Source organism: Mus musculus, chromosome 11 (genome assembly GCF_000001635.26).
Source record: "Mus musculus strain C57BL/6J chromosome 11, GRCm38.p6 C57BL/6J".
Lineage (NCBI taxonomy): Eukaryota > Metazoa > Chordata > Mammalia > Rodentia > Muridae > Mus > Mus musculus.
The window spans coordinates 60,017,250-60,041,781 of record NC_000077.6 but is presented as its reverse complement, the minus strand read 5'-3'; the positions used below and the strand labels follow the sequence as shown (position 1 = coordinate 60,041,781).

At 50.8% G+C, this 24,532-nt stretch overlaps 1 protein-coding gene and 1 long non-coding RNA gene across 7 annotated transcripts in view; both read left to right on the top strand.

Moving 5' to 3' along the window:
- Pemt (phosphatidylethanolamine N-methyltransferase) overlaps positions 1–24,532 on the top strand; it is a 75,948-nt gene that overhangs the window by 4,780 nt on the left and 46,636 nt on the right. For 2 of the 6 annotated variants that reach the window (NM_001290014.1, NM_001290013.1), the window contains exons 1-2: positions 1,594–1,677; positions 9,962–10,069. The exons of 1 other annotated variant lie outside the window; for it this stretch is intronic. In NM_001290014.1, the coding sequence (NP_001276943.1) occupies positions 9,977–10,069 (93 nt within the window). In that variant the 5' untranslated portion in view covers positions 1,594–1,677; positions 9,962–9,976. Of the gene's footprint in view, positions 1–1,593; positions 1,678–4,776; positions 4,961–9,961; positions 10,070–24,532 lie in introns of those variants that run through there. 3 more of the 6 variants (NM_001290012.1, NM_001290011.1, NM_008819.3) reach the window with 2 other exon arrangements.
- Positions 14,828–21,013, top strand: Gm38498. The gene is made up of 3 exons (XR_879899.1): positions 14,828–15,493; positions 18,079–18,129; positions 20,496–21,013. It is a non-coding gene; the product is annotated as a predicted gene, 38498 (long non-coding RNA).

The following is a 24,532-nucleotide window of genomic DNA, read 5'->3' as shown; positions in this document are numbered from 1 at the left end:
ATTGAATTCTGAGTGCCAGGCTCAGCTGGCAAGCTCTTTTATCCATGAACTATCTTACCAGCTCTTTTTAATTCTTTAAAAAACTTTAAATATTTTTTATTCTTTGAAAGTTTAATACATTTATACATATCTATCCATTACTATTTCCCTCCAACTCACTCTAGCGCCTTCCATCCAATCTCCCTCCCCACTTAATGTCTTCTGATATTATTATTAATAACACCTTGAGTCCAGTTAATGCTGTCTTATGCACATGGGCGTATGGCCTTCCACTGGGGTATAGACAACCTACCAGTAGCCATATCTTCAAAGGAGAGTGGCTCTCCCTTCTTAAGCATCATCAGCTGACAATAGATTTTCAGCCAGGGTTGATGCTTCATGTAACTTTACTTTTTCTTTTCCTCCTCCTCCTCCTCCTCCTCCTCTCCCTCCTCCTCCTCTTCCTCCTCCTCCTCTTCCTTCTCCTCCTCCTTCTTCTTTTCGATGATGCAATTCATTTGTTTTCTTGTTTTCCTTTTTATTTTTTTATTGGATATTTTCTTTATTTACATTTCAAATGTTTCACCTTTCCAGGTCTCCCCTTCAGAACCCCCCTCCCCTCCCCTCCTCCCTCCTCCCCCTTCCCTCCCCTCCCCTCCTCCCCCCTCCCCCTGCCTCTATGAGGGTGCTTTCTCACACACACACCCACTCCCGTTTTCTCACCCTGGCATTCCCCTACACTGGGGCATCAAACACCCTCAGGCCCAAGGGCCTCTCCTCCCACTGATGTCCAACAAGGCCATCCTCTGCCACATATGCAGCCAACGCCATGGGTCCGTCCATGTGTATTCTTTGGTTGGTGGTCCAGTCTCCGTGAGTTCTGGGAGGTCTGGCATGTTGACATTGTTGCTCCCTACATGGGGCTACAAACCCCCTCAGCTCCTTCAGTCCCTTCTCCAACTTCTCCATCGGGGACCCCCACACACAGTCCAATGGTTGGCTGCAAGCATCCACCTCTGTATTTGTCAGGCTCTGGCAGAGCCTCTCAGGAGACAGCCATATCAGGCTTCCATCAGAAAGCACTTCTGGGCATCCACAATAGCATCCAGGTTTGGTGACTGTATATGGTGGGGTGGATCCCCAAGTGGGACAGTCTCTGGATGGCTTTTCCTTCCGTCTCTGCTCCACACTTTGTCTCCATATTTCCTCCTGTGAGTATTTTGTTCACCCTCCTAAGAAGCACTGAAGCATCCACACTTTTGTCTTCCTTCCTCTTAGGCTTCATATGGTCTGTGAATTGTATCTTGGTGTAGTGGCTATTCCTGGTTGTCAACTTGACTATATTTGGAATGAACTACAATCCGGAATTGGAAGGCTCACCAGTGACCCTTATCTGGAGGCTTGGAGATCCTTATCTGGATCTTGGTATGGAGATCTTGAGCCATAGTGGCTATGGATTCCAGAAGATTAAATCTCTGAGTTTAAGGAACACAGGTTTAATCTGGGCTACACCTTTCATCTGGGATTAAAGGTGTGGTGGAACACACCTTTAATCTGGGCTACACCTTCTGCTGGAGACAATATAAGGACTTTCGAAGAAGGGAGTCTAGCTCTCGCTCCTTCGCCTGCTTGCTGTGTGAGACTGAGTAACTGCTAGATCCTTGGATTTCCATTCACAGCTGCGAAGGGCTGCCGACTGTAAGTCATCAATAAATTCCTTTACTATCTAGAGACTATCCATAGGTTCTGTGACTCTAGAGAACCCTGACTAATACACTTGGGTATTCCGAACTTTTGGGCTAATATCCACTTATGGGCTAATATCCACTTATCAGTGAATGCATACAATGTGTGTTCTATTGTGACTGAGTTACCTCACTCAGGATATTTTCAAATTCCATCCATTTGCCTGCAAATTTCATGAAGTCATTGTTTTTAATAGCTGAGTAGTATTCCATTGTGTACCACATTTTTCTGTATCCATTCCTCTGTTGAGGGACATCTGGGTTCTTTCCAGCTTCTGGCTATTATAAATAAGGCTGCTGTGAACATAGTGGAGCATGTGTCCTTATTACATGTTGGAGGATCTTCTGGGTATATGCCCAGGAGTGGTATAGCTGGGTCCTCAGGTAGTACTATGTCCAATTTTCTGAGGAACCGCCAGATTGATTTCCAGAGGGGTTACTTTAATTGTTTTCAATGCCTACTTTTAATGATGGTTCTTAAATACTTTAACCTCCTGTACTGGCTGGTATTGTGTGTCAACTTGACTCAAGCTGGAGTAATCACAGAGAAAGGAGCCTCCCTTGAGGAAATGCCTCCATGAGATCCAGCTGTTAAGACATTTTTTTCAGTTGGTGATCAAGTGGGAAAGGCCCATTGTGGGTGGTGCCATCCCTGGGCTGGTAGTCCTGGGTTCTATAGGAAAGCAAGCTCAGCAAGCCAGGGGAAGCAAGCCAGTAAGTAACATCCCTCCATAGCCTCTGCATCAGCTCTTGCTTCCCAGCCTGCTTGAGTTCCAGTCCTGATTTTTTTGGTGATGAACAGCAATGTGGAAGTGTAAGCTAAATTCCCTTTCCACCCCATCTTGCTTCTCGGTCATGCAGGAATAGAAACTCTAATAAGACACCACTCTTCTAACCCACAACCCACCATAGGTAGTGGAAAAGAAAGGATATGGGGTGTGGGGGGGGATATGGGGGGTGGAAGTGGACCTGTTTAGAAATGGCTCTTTGGAGCAAATCCCATCTGTGTTGTCAGGAAACCAGCAGTTCAGTTCACAGATCAGCAGTGGCAGCTCAGTCCACTTGCAAACACTTCACTGATACACCAGCAGTCCAGTTTGGTAGTGTTGAGATAGCAGCATCAGTGGCACGACCTAGCAGGAACAGCCAGGCCTCAGCCGAGTCAGCTCCAGTCAGCAGGAGGGATTTGGATCACCAGGAACACCAGGATCTCTCTCTCTCTCTCTCTCTCTCTTTTGGTTTTTTGAGACAAGGTTTCTCTGTATAGTCCTGGCTGTCCTGGAACTCACTTTGTAGACCAGGCTGTCCTTGAACTCAGAAATCTGCCTGCCTCTGCCTCCTGAGTGCTGGGATTAAAGGCGTGAGCTACCACGCCTGGCTTGCTGTGTGTCTCTTATCGAAGCAAAGATCAGTGGAAGACAAGAGATCCACAAGCGTTGCACAGGTAACTCTACCAGCAAGCCAAGCTCAACCTCTGCCATTGTCCGTTCAGTTCTGTTTATGACCCCTCCAAACATCACGTGTCCTCCACGGGTCTTGCCTCAGCTTGTGAGTCTGTCTCAGCTGACATCACTCTGCCAATGGAGGAAGCAGCAAGAGGCTGCAGCACACCACTAGAATTTTTTTAGTGCATTTTTCTCTATGGAGTTCCAACAAATAGAATTCAACTACTCAATGCAAGGTGGACCAATCCATGCGTGTTATTATTGAAGAGTCCTTCATGTGCCCTCTCACAAGTTTGCTTTAGCAGAGCATCCTTTCACCTGTGTTTGCTTCAGTGAGAAGTTCCTTCATGTGTCTGTTTTAGCAAAATGCCACCCAACACAACTGACTTTCCAGAGAGCCCGTGCGTTTCCACTTCTTCTTCCTATGCCCCTCCCTCATGCACACTGGGATGTTTTTCCCTGCTCCACCTACTGCTGTTCCCCATCCTCTGCCTCTAAGCTGGTGTGAAGTGGCTGGGTAAATCTGTGTGAAAGAACATGCTGGGATATCGCAGAACCAGGTCTGCCACTCCTGAGGTACTCAGCAGAAGTGGTCCAGGAGGTGGGGTCAGGTCCTAGCCATGTGCCCCTCTGGGAAGACTTTGTGGTGCCATAAGGGAGCCAGCCTGCCACTTGGCACCAACCTGTCATTCACCAAGTGAATGGTCAGTCAAGGCACTGTCCACCTATCTGAAAAGGTGAGAGAAGGCACAACTGCAGCTTCCCTCTGATTGTTACTAGGGATGAGCCTAGAACCCTCAAACGTGCTAGGTAAGCGCTCTATCACTGAGCCATGGCTGACAGCCTGAAACTTGTATTTATTTTTTTACTGAATGTTGCTGGGTCAGTGTCTTCTGGTTCTTGCTTTAGGATACATGCCTGTCGAGAGAGTGAGAGGTGACACATCTGTATTTCTTAGTTAGGATGTAGCAGAAGAAAGTCCAGGTGGCTTGACACCAGGGCCTTCACATCTGTATCTGACATCTGCTCTTCACTCTGTTCATGGGTCATCTTGGGTGGGTGGGCATTCTTGTTAACCCACTTCGGTTAAGGAACCTGACCTCAGATCAGTCCAGGTGGTTACTGTGAGCTCTGTGGGCATTCAGGAGGAGGGTAGAGCTCTGTCCTTCACTGGGTCCTTCCTTAGATCCAGGGAGGGCACAGTGTATGAAATGGGGCAGAAAGGATGCCTTAATAGTAAACATGGTGCCTCCCCCTCTTGGGAGTGTAGACCTAGGTAGAGAGGTTCCAGTACCTTGCTTCTTTCTTTCAGGCCACAGGGCTCTTGTGGAATTGCCCAGCGAATGTTCCTGGATCTGCTGGTAATTCCTGGACACTGGGATAGCTGGGAAGAGGGCGAAGAGTATGCAATTGCAGAGGGCCACTGTATGGGATGAAGGAACCTGTCCCCGGTCTGAGACAGCCCCACTCTGTCCCTTTTATCCTTTGATGTGTATGGTACATGTCACAGAGAGGCCCATGACTTTCAGGTGATCAATGCAACCCTGGCTGTCTGGCACTCTGGCTGTTTGTTTGGATGTCACAATGCAGCTTGCACCCTGGGTGCTGTTGACCCCCTGCAAATCATTCCCTAACTACAGAACATTGCTCTGAAGTGTGTCCAGGTGCCCAGTGTGGTAGAACTGCTATGTGCCGCCTTCCTTTCAGCTTGTGGGGGTTCTGCAGCTGAGTTCATCATCAGGGTGACCTGAGCTGTCCCTGGAGGCTGGCTCCCATTTCCTTCTGGTTCTGGTAGGTTGATTCTCTCTTTAGACTCCATTAGGCATCTGACCTCAAGGGAGAACTTAGGAGTCAAGCCTCCTGAAGGAGCTTGAGAGTGGGAGGGGCCCCCCTCCTTTGCTGGGATGGCTCAAAGGACCATCTGACACTGGCTGGGAGGCAGGACGTAGGGGAGAAAGCCATGGCTTCTCTGTTCATGTCAGAAGGATTTGGGGTTAATTTCGGCTAATCCAGCTCTGAGTGGGCTTTGGGAGGGGCCCCCCATGTCTCAGGTGTGAAGAGCTGGGAGCAAGTTCCTCTGTTTCTAATTTCTGCTCAGCGTTAGTCACTCTCTCCCGGGAAGCGGCTACTTCTCCAGGCAACAGTAACCCTCAAGGTGACCTGGCTTCCAGATGAACCCTTCCCACCTGCTGAGGCAGGCTGACCAGGGCACGGGGACCTGGTTGTGTGGTCATACTCTGCATAGATCACTTTGCCTTTAACTGAGAGACAGGTGGATGCTGGTATTTGCAGGTTCAGCCGTGTTAACTCGCTGATCTTTGAGTTTTCTTCTTTTGTCGTCTTAGCTCTCACAAAGCAGGAAAGAAGCGTGTGTGTGATTCACCACCCACTTTACCCATCTCACGCTGGGGATCCAGGACCCAGAAACTGTCTTTTATTCTTGTCTATTGTGGCTGGTGGGCCCTCCCCTGGTGGCTGAAGTTCATATCTTGTAGGGTTTCCTGCCTAGGATCCAGAAGGGCTCTGCTGTGCTGGTCCTGGCCCTCAGAGCCTGGCCTCTGCGGGTTTCTCCAAGTTCCTGGTTGGCTCCTCTTTGGTGGGGTCAGTGATAAGTCCTCTTTCAGACCTCAGTTCCCTGACCTCAGGGATGGCCCTAGGAACGCTCACAGGCCCGGTCACTTTTTGGTCGTTAACATCCTATACCAGGACAGGCTCCCTTGGATGGTGCTCAGCACTGGGACAGTGACAGTGAATTGAATTCTTGACAGTCCTTTAAAGACTGTGAGAACGTTTTTCTCTGGAGGTCATGGGGAAAGGGGAGGGTTCCCACTGCAAGGGTAAAATGTTCTCTCCTCCAGGAACCCCTCCTCCACTTTCCTTCCCTAATATGGTGAGCTTACTGTTTAAAAATGACATTGTTTATTTGATTTGGATATGTGTGAGTGGGCATTCACGTGCAGTACACTTAGGGTCTATAGGACCTGTGGGCCTAGCATGTCCTGGGGGAGCTGCAGGGAGGCCAGCCAGAGGAGGACACAGGTAGGGGAGGATACTGCAAGGGAAGGCCAGGCTAGAGCCTCAGGACTGCTGGTCCTCCCACCTGTGTCCTCCCTGCCCTCCTCTACCCCTAACTTGCAGACCTAGGAGCAAACAGGCCCCACCCGAGGATTTCAAGCTGCTTTGGGAAGTCCCTCCTTTTCCTCTGGCTTGGCATTTCACCTCTACCAACTCTTCTAACGCATTGCTTCATCTTTCAGCCCTGCAGGCGTATATATCTGTGAAGCAAAGTGTCTGGGTAGCTGGTGATTCCAGGTCTTGTGGTCTTACGAGAAGCCATGCCTCTAGGTCCAGAGGGGCCTGTTAGTCATGTTGGCTGCCCAGTTGTCCTGTGGCTTGCAAAACTCCCTCCAGGGGCTGCTTTGGCAATTTCTTGTCTCTTTCCAAAGCCAGACTGGAGGAGGCCACACGGTGGCTCAGCCACTGAGCGCCCTGGAGATGACCATTAGCCTTCAAATTTTATTGATGATGAAAGAAGGGCTTCTGTTCACTTAGCAAATATTTACTTTCTGCCAGCCTTGGCAGTCAGAAATGGAGACACAAAGATCAATGAAAACGTGGTCCTTCTGCGGAGTAGCTGAAGACAGGGACAGTGATCAGATGATCACAAAGGCTGAACTCGAGGAATCCCATAGAGTGCCTTGGTCAGAAGTGAGGGCTGTTCCATTTGGGTCTTGAGGGATGTGCAGGAATTTGTTCTGTGTAGAGGGACAGATGATATTCCCAGCATGCACAGAACCTTTGTGAAGGGATGGGTAGGGAGGCTGTAAAAAGGTCCAGTCTGTGGGGAGGGATGGGGCCCACCTGCTGACGTGCTATGCTGAGTGAGCCAAATGTCGGTGAGGAGGTATGAGTGAGGGTGACCAGCAGGGTTCCAGCTGCCATTAGGAGGGCTCAGAAGGGAAGCGGAACATAGGGGCTCATGAAGGTCCTTTGCTGTGCCCTGGGGGAGCCTTTAGAACAGCGATGGTGAGGGTAGGAAATGGACGAAGTGGTTATGTAAGGAATCTCAGAACTGACTAGACAGAATGAGGCAAGGGTGTGGCGGGAGGCTGCAGTGGAGGGGTTGGGATGCGTAGGGACTTCCTGCTGGGTAAGGGTATGTGGTCCAGCTGGCAGAAGTAAGAGCAGCATGCTCTGGCAGTGGTCAGGCCAAGTCAGGACTCTTGTGCCTAGGCCAGCTTCCTCTCTCCTTTTCCTGCAGCCCCGGCCACCCCCAGCTCAGGGCCTTGTGATCAGGAATGCTTAATACCTGTCTTCAAAGGGAAGAAAGACTGGCTGTCTTGTTGGGCTTTAGGGCTACACAGCTGCAGTCCCCTCCTTTTCCTGTAAGGCACATGGTCTCTTTTAAGGGTCGATCCAGTGGCTTCCTCCTGCCCGAGTGCTGTGTGCCCTAGGAGCACACGACCTTACTTCCCGCAGCCCAAACTTGTGCCAAGAGGCCCTGATCACATCCAGGGCTTCCTGAGACTTTGTCCAGGGGCTCAGGTTTGCCTGATGTATCCCCTGTGTGTTCTTGAGCCGTCAGCAGCCTGGGATGAGGCTGTGCCCTCAGGCTCATTCTCCCTGGGTTCCCAGCAAGTTCTCTGTCATTCATTTATCAATACCCTGGTGAACTTGAGGTGCTTCACGTCCCTGCTCCCACACTAGGGCACCCCCAATGGCTTGTTCTCTGCTGAGCAAGACGATCTCACACCTGTAGCCTGCAGCTGAGGGCTCCACAGCAGGACAGTGAGTGGAGCAGAGGAGAGAGGGAGGGAGAATTTACACCACTTATCTCAGTCTGTTTTAGTTTCATCCTCCAGTCCCTCTCTTGCTTTTGTTTTTTGAGACAGTCTCACTTTGTAACCTTGGCTGACCTGGAAGTCACTACGTTAGACAGCCCATAGACCAGACTTGCTCATAGAGATCAGCCTGCCTCTGCCTTCTGAGTTCTGGGATCCCAGGTGTGTGTCACCACGCCCAGCTCTGGTTCTAGTTAATGAGTAGTTATTGTTAACCTCTTGATGTGCCTGGTTTGCAAAATTTCTATTGGAGATGCATGTATATTAGAACAGCAACAGTATAATACATGTAGTTTTTGGTGCTAGCTGCACTGTAGGCATCTGTAGGGGTCTTGGTATATCCCTTGTGGATATGGGTGGCTGAATACTGGGTTTGAGTATTTAGCAAATGCTTAGCCTGCCCTTGATCCCATATCCTGGTGAGAAATGTGGTCCGATTGGGCAGGGAGGCCACAGTGGAAGACCTTCCATGCCTAGTGATTTTCCAGTATCCCCTGTGTCACACTGGGCAATTTGGGCTGACTGGCTGCTGGCTGAGCCTTCCCAGGAGGTGGTTACTGGGTGTTGTAAGAACATGGGTAAAATCTACTGCTTTCTCTCCAGGGATGGGCAACCCTGGGTGGGTCTCTGTGTGTGGCATACTAGCAAATGTAGAACATTATTTCCTTGCCTCCCTCTAATGTGGAGGAGGGGGGTGGGCGGAAGCACGCTTTGAAATGAAACAGCAAAGCATGCATGAGAGAGAGCAGAGTCTGAGAGAGGCCACAGGCCTGGTGCACGAAGCCTTATTTACAATTTAGTGCCACTTTTATTTCAGTTGCATGTGGGGGAGACAATACAATTTATCAGTGCTCTGGGCCTTCAAGATCCTTCCTAAACTGGAAACTGGAGATGTTTAGAGAAGAGCACAAGGGCCCAGCAATATTCACCACCTGGCACCAAAACTCACTGCCTGAAGAAAGAAGGTGGTGCAGGAAGTGACTGGCTGTTCCTCTCTCCTGTGGGCAGTACTCCCTCCCACTCAGAGAGTTTGTTTCTACTTTACATTTGGAGACATCTCTGGTTGCTTCAGTGGGGAGGAGTTGCCACCCTCCACTGGGTGGAAGCCAGGATCTAGGCCTGCGAGGCATTGTAGAATGCATAGCAGAGCAGAGCACAGCACAGCACTGGCAACTCACCCCGAATGTCAAGCACTTCAGGGCTTTTATGTGTAAATGGAGCTGTTTAATTTGGTGATTTAAGGTCTTCACATATGGGCCATACCATACACCTCGGTTGATCTTGTGGTTTTGTTTTGGTGGTGGTATTGGGGATAGAATCTAAGGTTTTGTACATAGTAGGCAACTGCTCTTCCACTGAGCCGTATTTGTAGCCCTGGGTTGTCTGTGTGACCTCCGGCTATTGCCAGTGTGAGCTGGAGGGAGTGGTGTAGTCTGCTCTCTTCATGCTGTGTGTAGAATCACTCCCTTGCACAGTTGCAGTCATGCTGTTCCCCCTGAGGCTCTGGAAGAAGTGGCCATTACCTGTGGTCACTGGCTCTTCCTGCTGTCTCCCGAGGCCAACCTTCTCTTCCTGTGTATTTTGGCCACCTGAGTTTTCCTCGAGTCTCTTGAGAACCCTCATCCAAGAGGAAATCAATCACACCCAGGGTTAATGTCACTCCTTTCTTGGGATCTTGTCTTCAGAGCCACAGATCTCTGCATACAGTGCCCATGAGCACCTCCGCAACCATTAGCCTAGCACTCTCATGACAGTTGACACGGCTGACTAGTTTTTTAGCCTTTTATCTTCTGTTTTATGAGACTTAAGTGCAGTGACTGTGTCTGGACTTGGATATCCCAAGCTTCCCTTATCTTCCCAGGAGTCTTTGCATCCTGGGGGCTCACAGGTCCTGGCAGCTTCTGGGTGTTGCTAGATAGGCCTCCCGCTGATGGCAGCTCTGTCCTTGCAGGCTGATCTCTTCGTTATGAGCTGGCTGCTGGGTTACATGGACCCCACAGAGCCCAGCTTTGTGGCGGCTGTGATCACCATTGTGTTCAACCCACTCTTCTGGAATGTGGTGAGTACCATTGCGCTCACACCACAATGGCTAGCTGCTGAGGCTGGTGCGGTGGGATCACTGCTACCATAAGCCAGACACACGGACAGTGGGCTAGTGCCTTCCCACCATGCCTGTCACCATCCTCTTCCCTTCTTCCCTCTCAGGGTGGCACTCAGTGAGTGCACACTGAACGAGGGGAGACTCTCACTTTCGTGGAGGCCAAGGGACCGGTGTCAAGGTGACCTAGGGTATTGCATGGGGGAGGCCTCCCACCTGTTGCCGACCTTCTCACTAGGGGGCCTGAGCTGTCTGGGAGCTTATGACACAAGGACTAGTGGAAATGGAGGCCTGAGTGCTCACTGAGGCAGAGCCTGGGGTATCCTGTGATTGCCCGGGAGCTAGTCTGTAGAAGGCTGTGCTTGGTGGCATCAGCACACTGATCCTAGACTACTGTCAGTCCAGCTGTACCAGGGCGGAACACTGTATTCTTTTTCTCTAGTTTATGGCTTAGGCCTTTTTTCCACCTGGTGGGTGAGGGCAGGGATGCTTGGCACAGAGCCACCACCTTCTGAATGTTTTGTCCCTACAGTTCTGAACATACTGGACCTTCTGAGGAGGGGGCTCCTGGCAGGGGTACAGAGGACAGACAAGACCACTGTGACCTCCTTGCTCCTGAGAAACCACGGCCTTGGAGTGTACTGCTAGAGTGTGCCAGTGCTGGCCCTGGTTTCCTGACAGCCTTCTTCTGGCAAAGCTAGACACATGGTGCTCTGTGCCCTTAACCTGTCCTACGCCTAGGAGCCAGCCTGCCAGGCTGCAGGACACTCTAGGGGACAAACACTGATCTCAAGCCATGTGAGAATGTTTCTGATGCTTTAAAGGAGCCAGAGGAAGCTAGTCCAGGGCACTAAAGAAGCTTCTGGCCTGGCCAGGAGACACCTCACTCCTAACTCACTCTCCGTTAGATGTGGTGTGCACAGGGCTCTCCTGCAGGAAGCTGCTGGACTACATAGCTGGATGGAGCCTGTGTTCTCTCTTCCAGGAGGCCTAGGCTGATTAGCATTTGCCAGAGTGTGGCCTGAGCACAGGGAGAGCCGCTGGCCAAGTGCAGTGGGCATTGGGAGTACTTTGTCTGAGTTCCCTTTGTTCATCTCCCACTGACCCTTGAAGCAATATGTTTCTGCCCACTTAATTTTGAAGCTGCGTTTCATCCACAGGAACAGCCCCAACAGCCCAAATAGACGAGAGCCGAGTGTCTGTGCGTTTATCATAAGCGGTTCCTTTTTATTTTTTGTGGTCATACGATTTTGGTTTACCTCGTTTTGAAAAGCATTGTTCCTTGGAAAGACGTCTAGTCATTAGTGGAAGAACGAGTGAGCTCTTCATGCTCGGTTTGGAATGAGAAAAATGGCATCGTGTTACGGTTGGGCCAGCCACAGCGCAGAGGAGATGAGGTGGCATCTGGATGCAGGAGGACAGGAGCCGGAAGCCTAGCTCTGTGCTTGGTGGGGACAGGAAACTGCACAGTGAGCAGGGGTACGCTCAAAGGGTGGCACAGGGTCTTCTGGCTGCAGTCCTGGGCATGGCTCACTGTGCTCAGGCTTCCTGCCTGGCAACTCAGCAAGGTGGCATGGCAAGGCGCTGCCATTCTCATTGGAGGAATCAGGTTGGAGGGGGATTTTAGCACCTTTCTGTTGCTTTAACACAGCAGTTCTTATCACAGCACCTTTGGGGGTGGGGGTGGGGGTTAAACGACCCTTTCACAAAGGTTGCATATCAGATATGCTGTATTATCAGATATTTACATCATGATTCATAACGGTAGCAAAATTACAGTTATGAAGTAGCAACAAAAATAATCTTATGTTTGGGGTCGCCACAACATGGGGATCTGTATTGAAAGGTCACATCATTAGGGAGGTTGAACAGAGTAACTGGTGCGGAGAGCTGTGTAGAAGGGAGATGGATGTTTAGTTCATAATCCCTGGAAGACCCCAGCAATGTGGTGCCAGAATCCTGTCTCCCTAAATAACTTAAGATATAATGGAGAACCAGAAAGGAAAATAGCCACGTGCACAAGAGGCCAAGCGTGTGTGGGCAGTTTTACTCTGTAAGAATCCACCCTCATGGGCTGGAGAGATGGCTCAGTGGTTAACAGCCCTGCATGCTCTTCCAAAGGTCCTGAGTTCAAATCCCAGCAACCACATGGTGGCTCTCAACCATCTGTAATGAGATCTGATGCCCTCTTCTGGTGTGTCTGAAGACAGCTACAGTGTAATCATATAAATAAATAGATATATCTTAAAAAAAAAAAAGAATCTACCCTCCAGCTGGAGGAAATGGCTCAGTGATTAAGAGCACTGACTGCTCTTCCAGAGGTCCTGAGTTCAATTCCCAGCAACCACATAGTGGCTCACAACCATCTGTAATAGAATCCAATGTTCTCTTATGGAGTATCTGAAGACAGCTACAGTGTACTCATATAAATAAAATAAGAATCTACCCTCAAGAGAAATAACAGTTCTCCAGGACCAGTGCCACTCTTCCCAGGGAGACCTGCCTTGATCTAATCTCCTCACACTTGCTCCTCTTAAGGGTTCCAATCCTCCCAACACCATCATGCCGGGAAACAAGCCTTCAGCATGTCCGCCAGCTTTAGTGGACACATTGAAATCATGTTCAAACCATATCAAAGAGATTTGTCCATTATTGTCCAGATACTTAGAGATTGACAGTATCTGTAAGAGCAGGTGGGCCTGACCCTGGCACAGTGGCATCCTGGGAAGAGCAGTGAGTGAGTAAACATACAAACCAACATTTTAGGGACAAAGCAGGTAAGAAGGAAAGACAGGAAGGGTAGTCAGGGAAGGCCTGCCTGAAATGGTGGCTTTTGACCGAAACCCAACACTTGCATAAGAAAGTGCTGGGTTTCTGGGGGAAAGTTGTAGGGGACTGAGCTGATTTTTTTTTTTTTTGAGTGGCATATGAAAGGAGTGGGGAGGCAGCCAGGGTGAGCTGGGAGGCCAGCCCACTTTAGAGGCCCAGATGGCAGCATGAAGCAGAATGGGGCCCTGGCTCCTGCCCAGCAGAGGTCAGCAACACTGTCTCTGGAGGCTAATGCGGTGCCCCAAGTGGTCTGAATGCCTACTCTGTATCTCCTGCACCCCTTGGCCCAGCTTCGAGGAGCACTGGTCCTGTTATCTTAGAGTGCTCCAAAGCACTTGCTTTCCCTTCTTGTCCCCAGCCTGCCATGCACTGTGTCCTAGGTAGCAGCTGCTGCTTGGCTTGCATCTGAGCGGATCAGCCAGGGTCCTCCTCAGTGCTCACACTTGTGTCTGGTGCCCTGGAAGAGCTGCTGTTTTCCTGAGCATGGGCTGGCTCATCACTGGCCTTCTGCGTAGCATCAGTGGACACATTCTGCATGCATCTGACATGAGCTCGCACTCACTCGGGCAAACCTGGGAAGGAAAGCACTTGAGGGTCTATGACAGATCCCGGGAGAGATGGGGTAGATGGCTCTGTGAAGCTCCAGTGGCCATGTTTCGCCTGGTCAGAGCTCTGGAAGGCCAGGGCCCGGATCCCAGCAGTGGCCTTGAGCTCAGACTGTTTATTTGAGGAAATGTCACACAAGCTTTGTTACATTAGCCAGATGGAGCAGATGGCTGACAGCAGCCAGCAGCCAATGGAGGCAGTCTGTTTGGACACCAGGGCAGACTGGGATGGATCACAGAGTCCATCCTGAACCAGTCCATCTCAGGGCCCTGTGTTGGGAGTCAGCAGGACAGGAGTCTTGTCAGGACAGCTGGTGTGAAGAGGGCAGAGCTCCTCACAAGTTCCCTTCTGTGTCCTCTTGTTGCTGTAGATCCAAGCCACCCCTCAGGTCAGAAGCAGCTGCTCTTCCCTAAAGGTTGAGGGACATACCATGCTCTTCTGAGGAAGGTTGGTTGTACCAACTACCCACAGGCAACCTGGGCCCCACAACTACTAAGCCTAGCTGCAGGCAGATACCAGCTGAAGGTACCAACTCGGCTCAGGAGGGTGCCCACTTTAATTGGGACGCTGTCCTGAAGGCCTCCAGGGAGGGACTAGGCAATGGTCACCGTGTCTGGGGAGCTAGTTTGAGAAAGGTGACTGTCCTTACAGAACTTGGGAACAACTTGCTGTGCTGTATGTAGCATGTTTGAGTCCTGGGACTGTGGGCCTGGTGGCACAGGTGCCTTGGAAGGAGTTTAGGGCTTCTGGACAGTAGGTGGCGCTATGGAGGTGAGAATGACAGGAGAGGAAGGGAAGGCAGGGGAGAGGTGACAGTGAGGAGAGGAAGACAGAGTGAGGGAGAGGTGACAGTGAAGGAGAGGAAGACACAGTGAGGGAGAGGTGACAGTGAGGGAGAGGTAACAGTGAGGAAGAGGCAGCAGGAGAGGAAGAAGATGCTATAGTGAGGAAGGAGATGAGTTTAAGAGAGTAGAGGTGACAGTGACATAGGAGACACCGAGAGCAGAGGACGTACCTAGTGTAGGAGGGGGTAACAGGGAGGAGGAGTGTACTGGCGGGTTTGGTGTGAACTTGACACAAGCTAGAGTCATCAAAGAGGAAGGGGCCTCGGTTTTGAAGAACTGTCTCCATGAGATCCAGCTGTAAGGCATTTTCTTTTTTTTTGGGGGGGGGCGGGGTTTCGAGACAGGGTTTCCTCTGTATAGCCCTGGCTGTCCTGGAACTCACTCTGTAGACCAGGCTGGCCTCGAACTCAGAAATCCGCCTGCCTCTGCCTCCCGAGTGCTGGGATTAAAGGCGTGCGCCACCACGCCCGGCTGGCATTTTCTTAATTAGTGATTGGAGGAAGGCTCCAGCCACTGTGCCTGGTGCCATCCCTGGGCTGACAGAAAGCAAGCTGAGCAAGCCAGGGGAAGCAAGCCAATAAGTAACATCCTCATGGCCTCTGCATCAGCTCCTGCCTCCAGGGTCCTGCCCCGCTTGAGTACCTGTCCTGATCTTCAAGGGTGAACAGCGATGTGGAAGGGTCAGCCAAGTAAACCCTTTCCCTCCAAATTGCTTTTTGGTCATGGTGTTTCCTCGAAGAATAGAAACCCTAAGACAAGGAGATGATAAGAGTGGAGGGTTTGACAAGGAAGAGGAGATGCCATTGAGGGAGGAGGTGACAGTGAGGGAGGGGAGCTGACAGGAAGGAGTTACCTAGAACGGGAGTGGATAGCAGGGTGGCAGGGGTGTGTTGCTCCAGTGGCGGCCAGCAAGAGCCCTGGTTCCTTTGCCCTTTGGTGCCCTTCTTTCTTCTGTTACCACACCTTCTGTTTTCTGCTCCCAGCCTGCCAACTGCCACTCGTCTCCGTGAGGGATCCTCTGATGCCAGAGCAGCTTTCCCTCTGCATCCACTGGGGCAGCCTAGGTTTGCAGTCTGGCTCTGGCCTTGCCGACTCCATTGGTCAGGTGAGGTTTGTGCACTGAGGTCTGTCTAGCTGCAGAAACCTCCCTCTTACCCAGGCCTGGCCTGTGGTGAGTTGGCTTGGGATAGTACTGTGCTTTCCTGGAGTGAGCACTTGGCTAGATGGGTAAGCGTGGATACCAGAAGAGAAGCAGGATAGCCAGGGGTGTGCTCATCACACAGCTCCCAGAGGCACTTAGGAGAGAGCACAAGCACCAGGTCAGGCTTGAGGATAAGGCGTCTGTCTGGTCTGTAGAATGGCTGTCTGTCTTGAGGTGGGCTTTTTAGAAGAGGAAGAGCACTGAGGGATGAGGGAACCTTGCAGGGGGATGTGAAGTTAGCGGGTAAGAGGGGTTTGGGTTCCCTGAGGGATGATCCTGCCTCCCGGCCAGCCACCCAAGTTGTTTCCCGGAGGCAAGTCGGTGAGTGAGAGTGTGCATGTGAGTGTGATGGGTAGGGACAGTCAGTGGGCAGTTTGGGATTCTTGCTCCATCTGGCATAGAAATCTGGCACCTGGGACATGACCCACCCACTAGGCCGGGAGCTGGCACTTGGGGGGTCAGGTGTCTTCTCTTGTTTTGTGCTGCAGAGGCTGGCCTGGCTAGTTGCTATAGCTCAAGGCAGTTGAAGGTGTCACACGACAGGAGACCTGGGTTGTGTCACCAGGCTCACACACTAACACCTTTTGATTGATGGCCACCTGATGTACCCCGGCACGCCCAAGTCTCCTTTCCTTTGTCTCAGCTGTACTCATGGCTGTGGCCCTCCAGAACCAATGCCAGCCCAGCTTCACACTGGGCTGCAGGTGATCTTTAACAGTGACACCGCTGCACACTGTCAGTGTTGGCTCAAGTGCAGTGGATGTGTGGTTAGCTGGAAGTAGCCTTAGCCTCCTCACTGAGCCCATCCCTCCAGCACCGGGGTTACTTTAGAACCCAGCATCCCAGCATCGTGGGATGAAATGCCCCAAACAGTGTCTCTCACAGTCTGTGCCAAAGAACAAAAGGAAGGCTGGGCAAACCTGCTGAGGGAGGGTTGTTCTATGCCATGGGTCTAGGTGCTGGTTTCAGTTATCTTAGAATATGCGAGCTGGATGGGGCCCAGGCTGTCTCCCCTCCCTGGTTATTTTGGGATTGGCCATCTTGGTGTATAAGATTAGTCTGGTGCTTCACAGGAAGTGAGGTCTTAGGATTTTACTGTTTCATCTGTATCCCTGGCAGACCAGGCTGATCTACTACAGCACCCTCCCTCCTTCCCTCCCTCCCTCCCTCCCTCCCTCCCTCCCTGTTCCTTCTCTGAGGATTGAACACAGGGGCTTACATGCGCTGGTGTTCCTCCAGTCAGCCATGCCCCTGGCCTCTGCCCTGATCCTGGCTGCTGTAGCACAGTCTGAGAGTAAGTTCTTAACCTTCCTAATGCTGCGACCCTTTAATACAGTTCGTCATGTTGTGGTGACCTCCAACCTTAAAATTTATTTTCGTTGCTGCTTCATCACTGTGATTTTGCTACTGTTATAAATCACTGTGTAAATATCCAATATGTGGTATTCAACCCAAAGGAGTTGTGACCCGCAGCTTGAGAACTACGGGTCTGAGGTTTCATGACCCAGACTTGGCTTTGAGAGGGCACTCTTTCAGGAGCTCGACTTATCACCACGGACAGACAGTTCTCAGTGTGCCCCTGGACCTTTGCATGTTCTGTTCACTCCTCCTAAAGGATTCCCACACATCCTTGCTTGACTACCCTTCGTCTTCTTCAGCCAGACATCCCTGATTCTGGCCCTAAGAAAATATGGCTAAGCATCCTCCGTTAGGTCTAAGAAAATATGGCTAAGCATCCTCCGCTAGGTCTCCCTAAAGCCCACTGTGGAGCTGAGCCCTGGCCATGGGAAGTGCTAATGGTAAATGTGGGATCTGCTTTCTCTCAGGCTGAGTTATCCTGAAAGCCCAGAGAAGGGTGGGAGCCATCCACTGATGCCCAGGGCTAAGCCTAGGATTGAAAAGGATAGCTGGTCCAAGGGTACCCTCCTTCCTCAGAGTCAGTCTGTGGTGGCTTGGGGGAGGGATGGGGCCAGGCGTGATCTCTCCTACTCTACTGGGAACACACTGGCTTCCCTGGTCATCTTCTCTCATCTTTCTTCCCCATCTGTAAAAGGAACTAGCCAGTGGACCCTACAACAAGGTTCTTTTGGGGATTCATGAGGTACATCCCTAGCCCTTGCAAGCCTAGAGTCAGCCTGGCTGTTGTCTCTTTGTCTCAGTCCACCCCTGGGTCTTCTGTTTGGCACAGCAGAGCTGAGATATGTATGGAGTAGAGTGACAGTTCCATGTGTGTCTGCTGGGTGTTCTGATCACACCGGGTTTCCATGCATTCATCATTGCTGATGTGAGAAGTGCAGAAATAAACACGAGCTGCAGGTCTGTGCTGCTGCCTTTGATTGTATGAATACTAGTGTGTCTGCTGGATCATGTGGTAGTTCTGTTTTATGTGTGTGTGTGTGTGTGTGTGTGTGTGTGTGTGTGTGTGTGTGTGTGTGTAAGTGTGCATGTGCGGGCAGAGGTTTAATTTGACATTGGATGTCATCCCACAGGGTCTCTCACTGAACCTGGAACTTATCAGTTCAGATCATCATGGTGGCAAGGTATGGCAGTTGGGACAAGTTGGTCTGTGTTGTGGAGGCTTGTAGTGTGGCTTGCTCTGTGATGTGGGGCTTGTAGTTTTGGCTTGCTCTGTGGTATAGGGAGTAGAGTAGGTGGGAAGGGAGGCCTGGCCCTGGACATAGTGGGCCAGTGACATTGTCAGTTCCTTCTTCCACCTTACCTGGCTGCACGTAACTGTGGGTGCAATGGGCCCCCCAGGGAATGATCATATGTAATTTCCAACACTCACAGTCATCAGCTGGATTGCTTGGAAAGCTTTTGTTGCTGTTTGCAGTGCTGGGGCTCTAACCTGGGCCTTTGTGGACTGTAGGTCACTGCTCAGCCCATGAGCTGTGCTGGTTCCTAGCTAGAGAGGCTCTGGCTGCCTTGCTGGCCTTCTCTCTGTCCCCTGGTCCTGCATGCTGCCATGCACACTAAACTTTAGGCTTTCCCTGCATGTTTGGGGAGTGTATCAATGGAGGCACATCCTTGTGAGAAGGATTGAGGGGACCCTTCTGCAGGTGTAGTTATTAGGGTAAATAGGCCCAGAGGCCATGCTATGGCTCTGTAAGTCCTGTCTTTTCCACAAGGGCACCAGTAACAACCTACATAGGCCAGGTATTTACCTCAAGTCCCTATCATGGGGGGCGCTGTGTCCACCTCCCTGTGCCTGCCCTTCCTGCCTGCCTAGGAGGGCTCCAGAGGCCATCTGTGTGGGTAGCAGGTGGAGTTATATAGTGGATTCTTCTCCCGCCATTTTCCCAAAGGGGTGTCTGGCCACCTCAGTGAGCCCTGGGGTAGGCAAGGTGCAGGCTCCAAGGAAGGAAACAGTTCTTTCAGGCAGAGTATGTAGAGTCCCTGACTTCTGCAGACAGGGATGTGACCTTGATTCAGGTAGGGCCCCATGTTTCTCTGAGACACTCAGCCAAGGTGTCCAGGGCAGAAATTAAACCCATTGGCCCCCATTGGGGCTCCCTTTCCTTAGAAGGGAGGACATGGGGACAAGGAGCCCTTCTGCCACATATGGCAACGGAGCAGGGGCGGGTGTTTGCCCTCTGCAGATCCATCTATCTTATCCTTGTTAGGGATGTGGTTCGGGCGTGGGCTGAGAGCAAGGGAGGTTGATGAGAGGTGAGCGGTGGCCTGACCTGAGGAGGCGGTGCTTTCTGATCCCAGACGTGTCTGCCCTGAGAGCCTTAATAAGGGCAGGGTCAAGGGGTCTCAGCCTGTAGGGCAGTGGGGTAAAGCAGCACCCAGGTGGGGATCCTAGTTAGGTTCTCTGTTACTGTGATAAACACTGGCCAAAGGCAGCTTGGGGAGGAAAGGGTTTATTTTGCTCACACGTCACACACAGTCATCGAGGGTAGCCATGGCAGGAGCTCAGTGTAGGAACTGAAAGCAATAACCATGGAGGAACCATGCCACTTACTGGCCTGCTCATCAGACTTTCTGGTACAGTCCAGGACCACTAGCCTAGGGATAGCACAGCCCACAGTGGGCGGGGCCTTTTTACATCAATTACTAGTCAAGATAATGCCCCACAGATATCCCATAGGGCAGGCAGTCTGATGGAGGCAGTTCCTCAGTTGAGATTCCCCTCTTTAAGTGACTCTTTGTCTGTATTGACAAAACCTAACCAGGTAAATGGGGGATGGGATCAGTGCTTCCCCAGTGTCCCACAACCACAGTGCTATCATGATAATTACAATCACCTTAATGGGCCCCTGTGTGTCCCTGGCATATTCCCAAGGTTGTCTAAAGGAACAAAACTGATAGAATGAATGAATGAATGAATGAATGTGTGTGTATTAAAGGGCATTTGTTAGATTAGGTTATAGGATGTGATTCAGATAATCAAAACAATAGCTATCTTAGACTAGAGAGGCTGAGATTCTGGTAGTTTAGCCCATGAGACTGGATGTCTTTTTTTTAAAGATTTATTTATTTATTATATGTAAGTACACTGTAGCTGTGTTCAGACACCCCAGAAGAGGGCATCAGATATCATTATGGATGGTTGTGAGCCACCATATGGTTGCTGGGACTTGAACTCAGGAGCTTCGGAAGAGCAGTGGGTGCTCTTAACCGCTGAGCCATCTCTCCAGCCCCTGGATGTCTTAGCAGTTCCGCTATGGGCTTGGAGGCCTGGAGAATTCTTAGGGAGATGCTGGGTTTAGGTCTGTGTTGGAATCCTCCCAGAAGTTAGTTCTAATATTAGTGAAGGAATGCCAGAGCAGCAGGGTAGATGAGCTTGCCAGTGAGAATGAAGGCAAGTAGGCATAAAGCCAGCTTCCTTCTTCCATGTCCTGTTACCTGGGCTGCCACCAGAAGGGATTGCTCACATATAGGGTGTGTCTTCTTGCTTCAGTAACCCGATCAGGAAACTCCCTCACATGCGTGCCCAGCAGCTTGTGTTCTAGTTGATACCAGATGCAGTCGGTTTGACAACCAAGACTGACCACCACACTGCCCTTCCACCCCAGACTTCACAGAAGTAACCCCTGAGGGTCAGAGGAGTTCTTTGATGGCCTGAGCCACACAGTGGTGAGTACAGAACTGGACCTACCTGCTCCTGCCTTCCTCTACTTGCCCTTTTTAGACCCACGGCTTCAGGGCGGCACACACCCTGAGATGTGATGTGAGGAGTTGAGGAAGGCTAGAGACATAGCCTGGAGTGTCAGCATGGCCTGGCTCCAGCCAGATACCCTGAGTTGCTAGGCCCTGACCTCAGGAAAAGACCCCCATGCACCTGTCACCAATTGTAGGGCAGTGGGCGCTGGGGGAATAAAGGGAGTGGGAGAAAACCCGCGTCCCGCCAGAGTTCCGGTGCTCTGGGTGGGTGGACGCAGGAGGACTGCCGCATGAGGACTGCCACACACTTTCCACATGGCCACAGGTGGGTGTCTGGCTGTGTGAAGGGGCAGTCCGAGGTCTCTGGGCCTCACGGAGGCCAGAGATAACAGGTTTTCAGTCTCGGGCATCCCAGACACTGCTGGATACTGTGGAAGAGCTGAGAACCAAGTGGAGGCCCCAGGGGTGGCTCTGTCATCCCTCGGGCCAAAGGGAAGAAAGGGCAGGGAGAGAGGGGGTGCTGGGTGGTTCCCATGAGGGCGCGAGTCCTTGGTCCAATCCGTGGCTGAAAAGCAGGAAGGCTTTCCAGTGGGAGGTTAGATGCAGGTCTTTAGGGGGAAGCCTATCCCATTGTTCAAGGTCGGCCGGCCTTGATGAGCAGACAGTCTATGGTTTTAGAGCTTTATTGTAGAAAGGCAGAGAGAAAGAGAGAAGGTAGAAAGAAAGAGAATAGCCAGCCATGGCCATGTGGAGGCGGGCGGGGGGGGGGGGCGCGGAGAGAAGGAGAGCTAGAGATGAGAGTAAGAAAGGTGAGAGCTAAAGAGAGCAAGGAGGGGCCAAGCAGCCCCTCTAATAGTGGGCTGGGCTATCTTCCTGTTGTCAGGTAGCTGTGGGGAGGAGCATACCAGAATGCCAGGAGCTTGGGGTTTTATCTGTGTGACTGATAGTCACAGAATTATGGAGTTGGGGGCTTTGTGGTGTCAGGCACCTGTCTCTGTAAATGTGGCTCACTGTTCCATCCCTTGTAGAGTTTTCTACTGGGTTTCCGGAGCAAGCCTCATTCAATCAAAACAGGCTGCCTTTCACAGTCCCACAGCCAAAGCCCCTCAGAGCCTGGGTGGGGCCACACATGCCCTGCAGCCCTGCAAGATTTCTCCATGGTCTTATTCTGGGCTGATGTGTGCTTGCCTGTGTCTTTCCTATGTCAGTGTTTTGAGTACATGCAGTTCTTCCATAGACAGGGCTGCACATGGGCCAGACACATGAAGCAGTCATGTAGAAGTGACACTTCTGTGTCTTCCAGCCTGCCACCTTTCCTGGCCGTCCTTGGGAGCTTGGCTCAGTCACTTCACCAGGCCTTTGAGCACACTCAGGCCCATCATTTCCCTTCTGCCTCTGAGTACTTGGGCCTGGGCAGTATTCCTGGCTTCACAGAGCCTTGGTTTTCTCTTCTGTAAATGGGGATAGGAGTCATGGAGTGGCCTGTTGCTGTAAGACAAGGAAGGTCTTGGTGAGAAGGGTGCTCAGACCTGCACTGCAGTTGCTGTGGGGCTGCCTCTTCTTGCCTTTGGCCTCTCTCTCATGCTTGGCAGCTCTCGATTTTAAAGAACTGGCCCATCTTCTTGCCTGTGCGGTCCACCCAGACTTCTGTAGAGTATGCTCACTGAGCATCTACCCTGGGGCCTACTCATAGGTCTTGGGTGTTGTTCGCTGAGTAGCTGCAGGCAAAGCCTGAAACTGAGAATTGTGCCTCAGTTTCCCTTTCTGTGAGCAGCATCAGCAGACACTCTCCATCTGCCCCATATTGTATGATGTTATTCTTGGGGAGACATGAACAGATACCTACTCACACTGCATACGAAACTAATGACAGATCAAAGTATTGGTACCACTAAAGTCCAACTTGGTGAACTAGTAAGGTTTATTGGGATTGCTTATAAGAGTATGGGTGAGGGGCTGGAGAGATGGCTCAGCAGTTAAGAGCACTGACTGCTCTTCCAGAGGTCCTGATTTCAATTCCCAGCAACCACATGATGGCTCACAGCCATCTGTAATGGGATCCAGCGCCCTCTTCTGGTGTGTCTGAAGACAGCTATAGTGTACTCATATACATAAAATAAATTAATTAATTAAATTTTTTTAAATTAAAAAAAGAATATGGTTGAGATATAACTTACAGAAGCATAAATAACTCAGTCAGCTGCATCACCAAAGCCCACTGCAGTGACAGCTCATGAGGGCTAGGAACCTGGAACACACTGCCTAGCCTTCGAGCAGCTCAGTAGCTTGGAAAGTGTCCTTTCCAGGTAGCTTAGTTGGTCTGAATGTTTTTCAGGCACTCTGGCTAGTCTCTGTTTTTCTTATGCAGTTCAGTGTGTCCTGGCTTTTTCCAGTCAGTTCTTGTCTGAGCCTCTCCTAAAGCCCCCAGTTTGTCTGAGAGCAATACTTATAGCTTATATATACCTGGGGAGGGAGTGGCCTAGAAAAGCTGCTTGGTTTGAGGAACTTCCTGTTTGACCTTGCCTTAGAACTTCTTGCTGTTTCACCACCCTGTAAACATCCTGTCTTAAAACATCCTGCTATCTCACTTTCCCATTAATACCTCACATCTTACTAAGTGAAGGAGTGTCTCTCCAAGATGAAAGGTTTTAAACTAGAGGAAACTGCTATACAACACCTTGCCCAGCCTGTGGGGAAACTAATGAAATACCTTGCAGGGAGTACCCCAGACAGCACTGGGCAGGCCCCAGCTTGGCAGGGGCAACTAACTGCAGATGTCCTTTGTCCTGCGTCACTGGTGCCTAGTAAAGATTTGGTAACTGGGGAACATGGGTCCTACTGATCCTGTGGGGTTGCCTGGGCCCTGGGAGCAAATGATTTAACTACATGGGTCAGAGTAATGGCAGGAAAGCAGGGGAGAACATGGACTAAAAGGTACTAAAGAGTACTGAGTATTCCCTCGTCTCATCTCTCACATGCTAGGCTAGGTGGAAGGCCGTTATGGTCAGTGTACTGGTTAGAGCAGGGCAAGGTGGAGTTGCTTGGCTGTGGTGGGTCGGGAAGCCAATGTTCCCATAATTGAGGTGGGAACAGGACAAAGAGGGAACTGGGGGGACACAGCAGACTGGCTCTATGGAAAAGCATAAGCAAGGCCAGGCGTTGCACTGCCTTGGTTAACAGTGCTGACGACATTTGTGGTAACTGTTTCTGTTATGGGTTCTATGGCCCCTTTCCCCTGATCTTTCTCTCAGCCTTCTGAGCCCTGGGTAGTAGCCTGTAGGGCTGTGGGCTTCCATAGATGGGGCAGGCATCTGGGACAGCATCTGTTACTGATTTTCTGTGTATATTTGGGGAAGTTCTTTGCACTTTCTTTCTTTCTTTCTTTCTTTCTTTCTTTCTTTCTTTCTTTCTTTCTCCTCCTCCTCCTCCTCTTCTCCTCCTCCTCCTCCTCCTCCTCCTCCTCCTCCTTCGAATATGAGTACACTGTAGCTGTACAGATCGTTGTGAGCCTATGTGGTTGCTGGTAATTAAATTTAGGGCCTCTGCTTGCTCTGGTTAGCCTAGCTTGCTCCTGTCAACCCTGCTTGTTCAGGCCCAAAGATTTATTTATTATTATAAATAAGTATACTGTTGCTGTCAGACACACCAGAAGAGGGCATCAGATCTCATTACGGGTGGCTGTGAGCCACCATGTGGTTGCTGGGATTTGAACTCAGGAGCTTCTGAAGAACAGTGCTCTTACTCACTGAGCCATCTCACCAACCCCATTCGTTGCCTTTTCAAGGCCTCAATTTCTTCCTCAAATGACCTCTACTTGAGTATTTGTTTATTAAA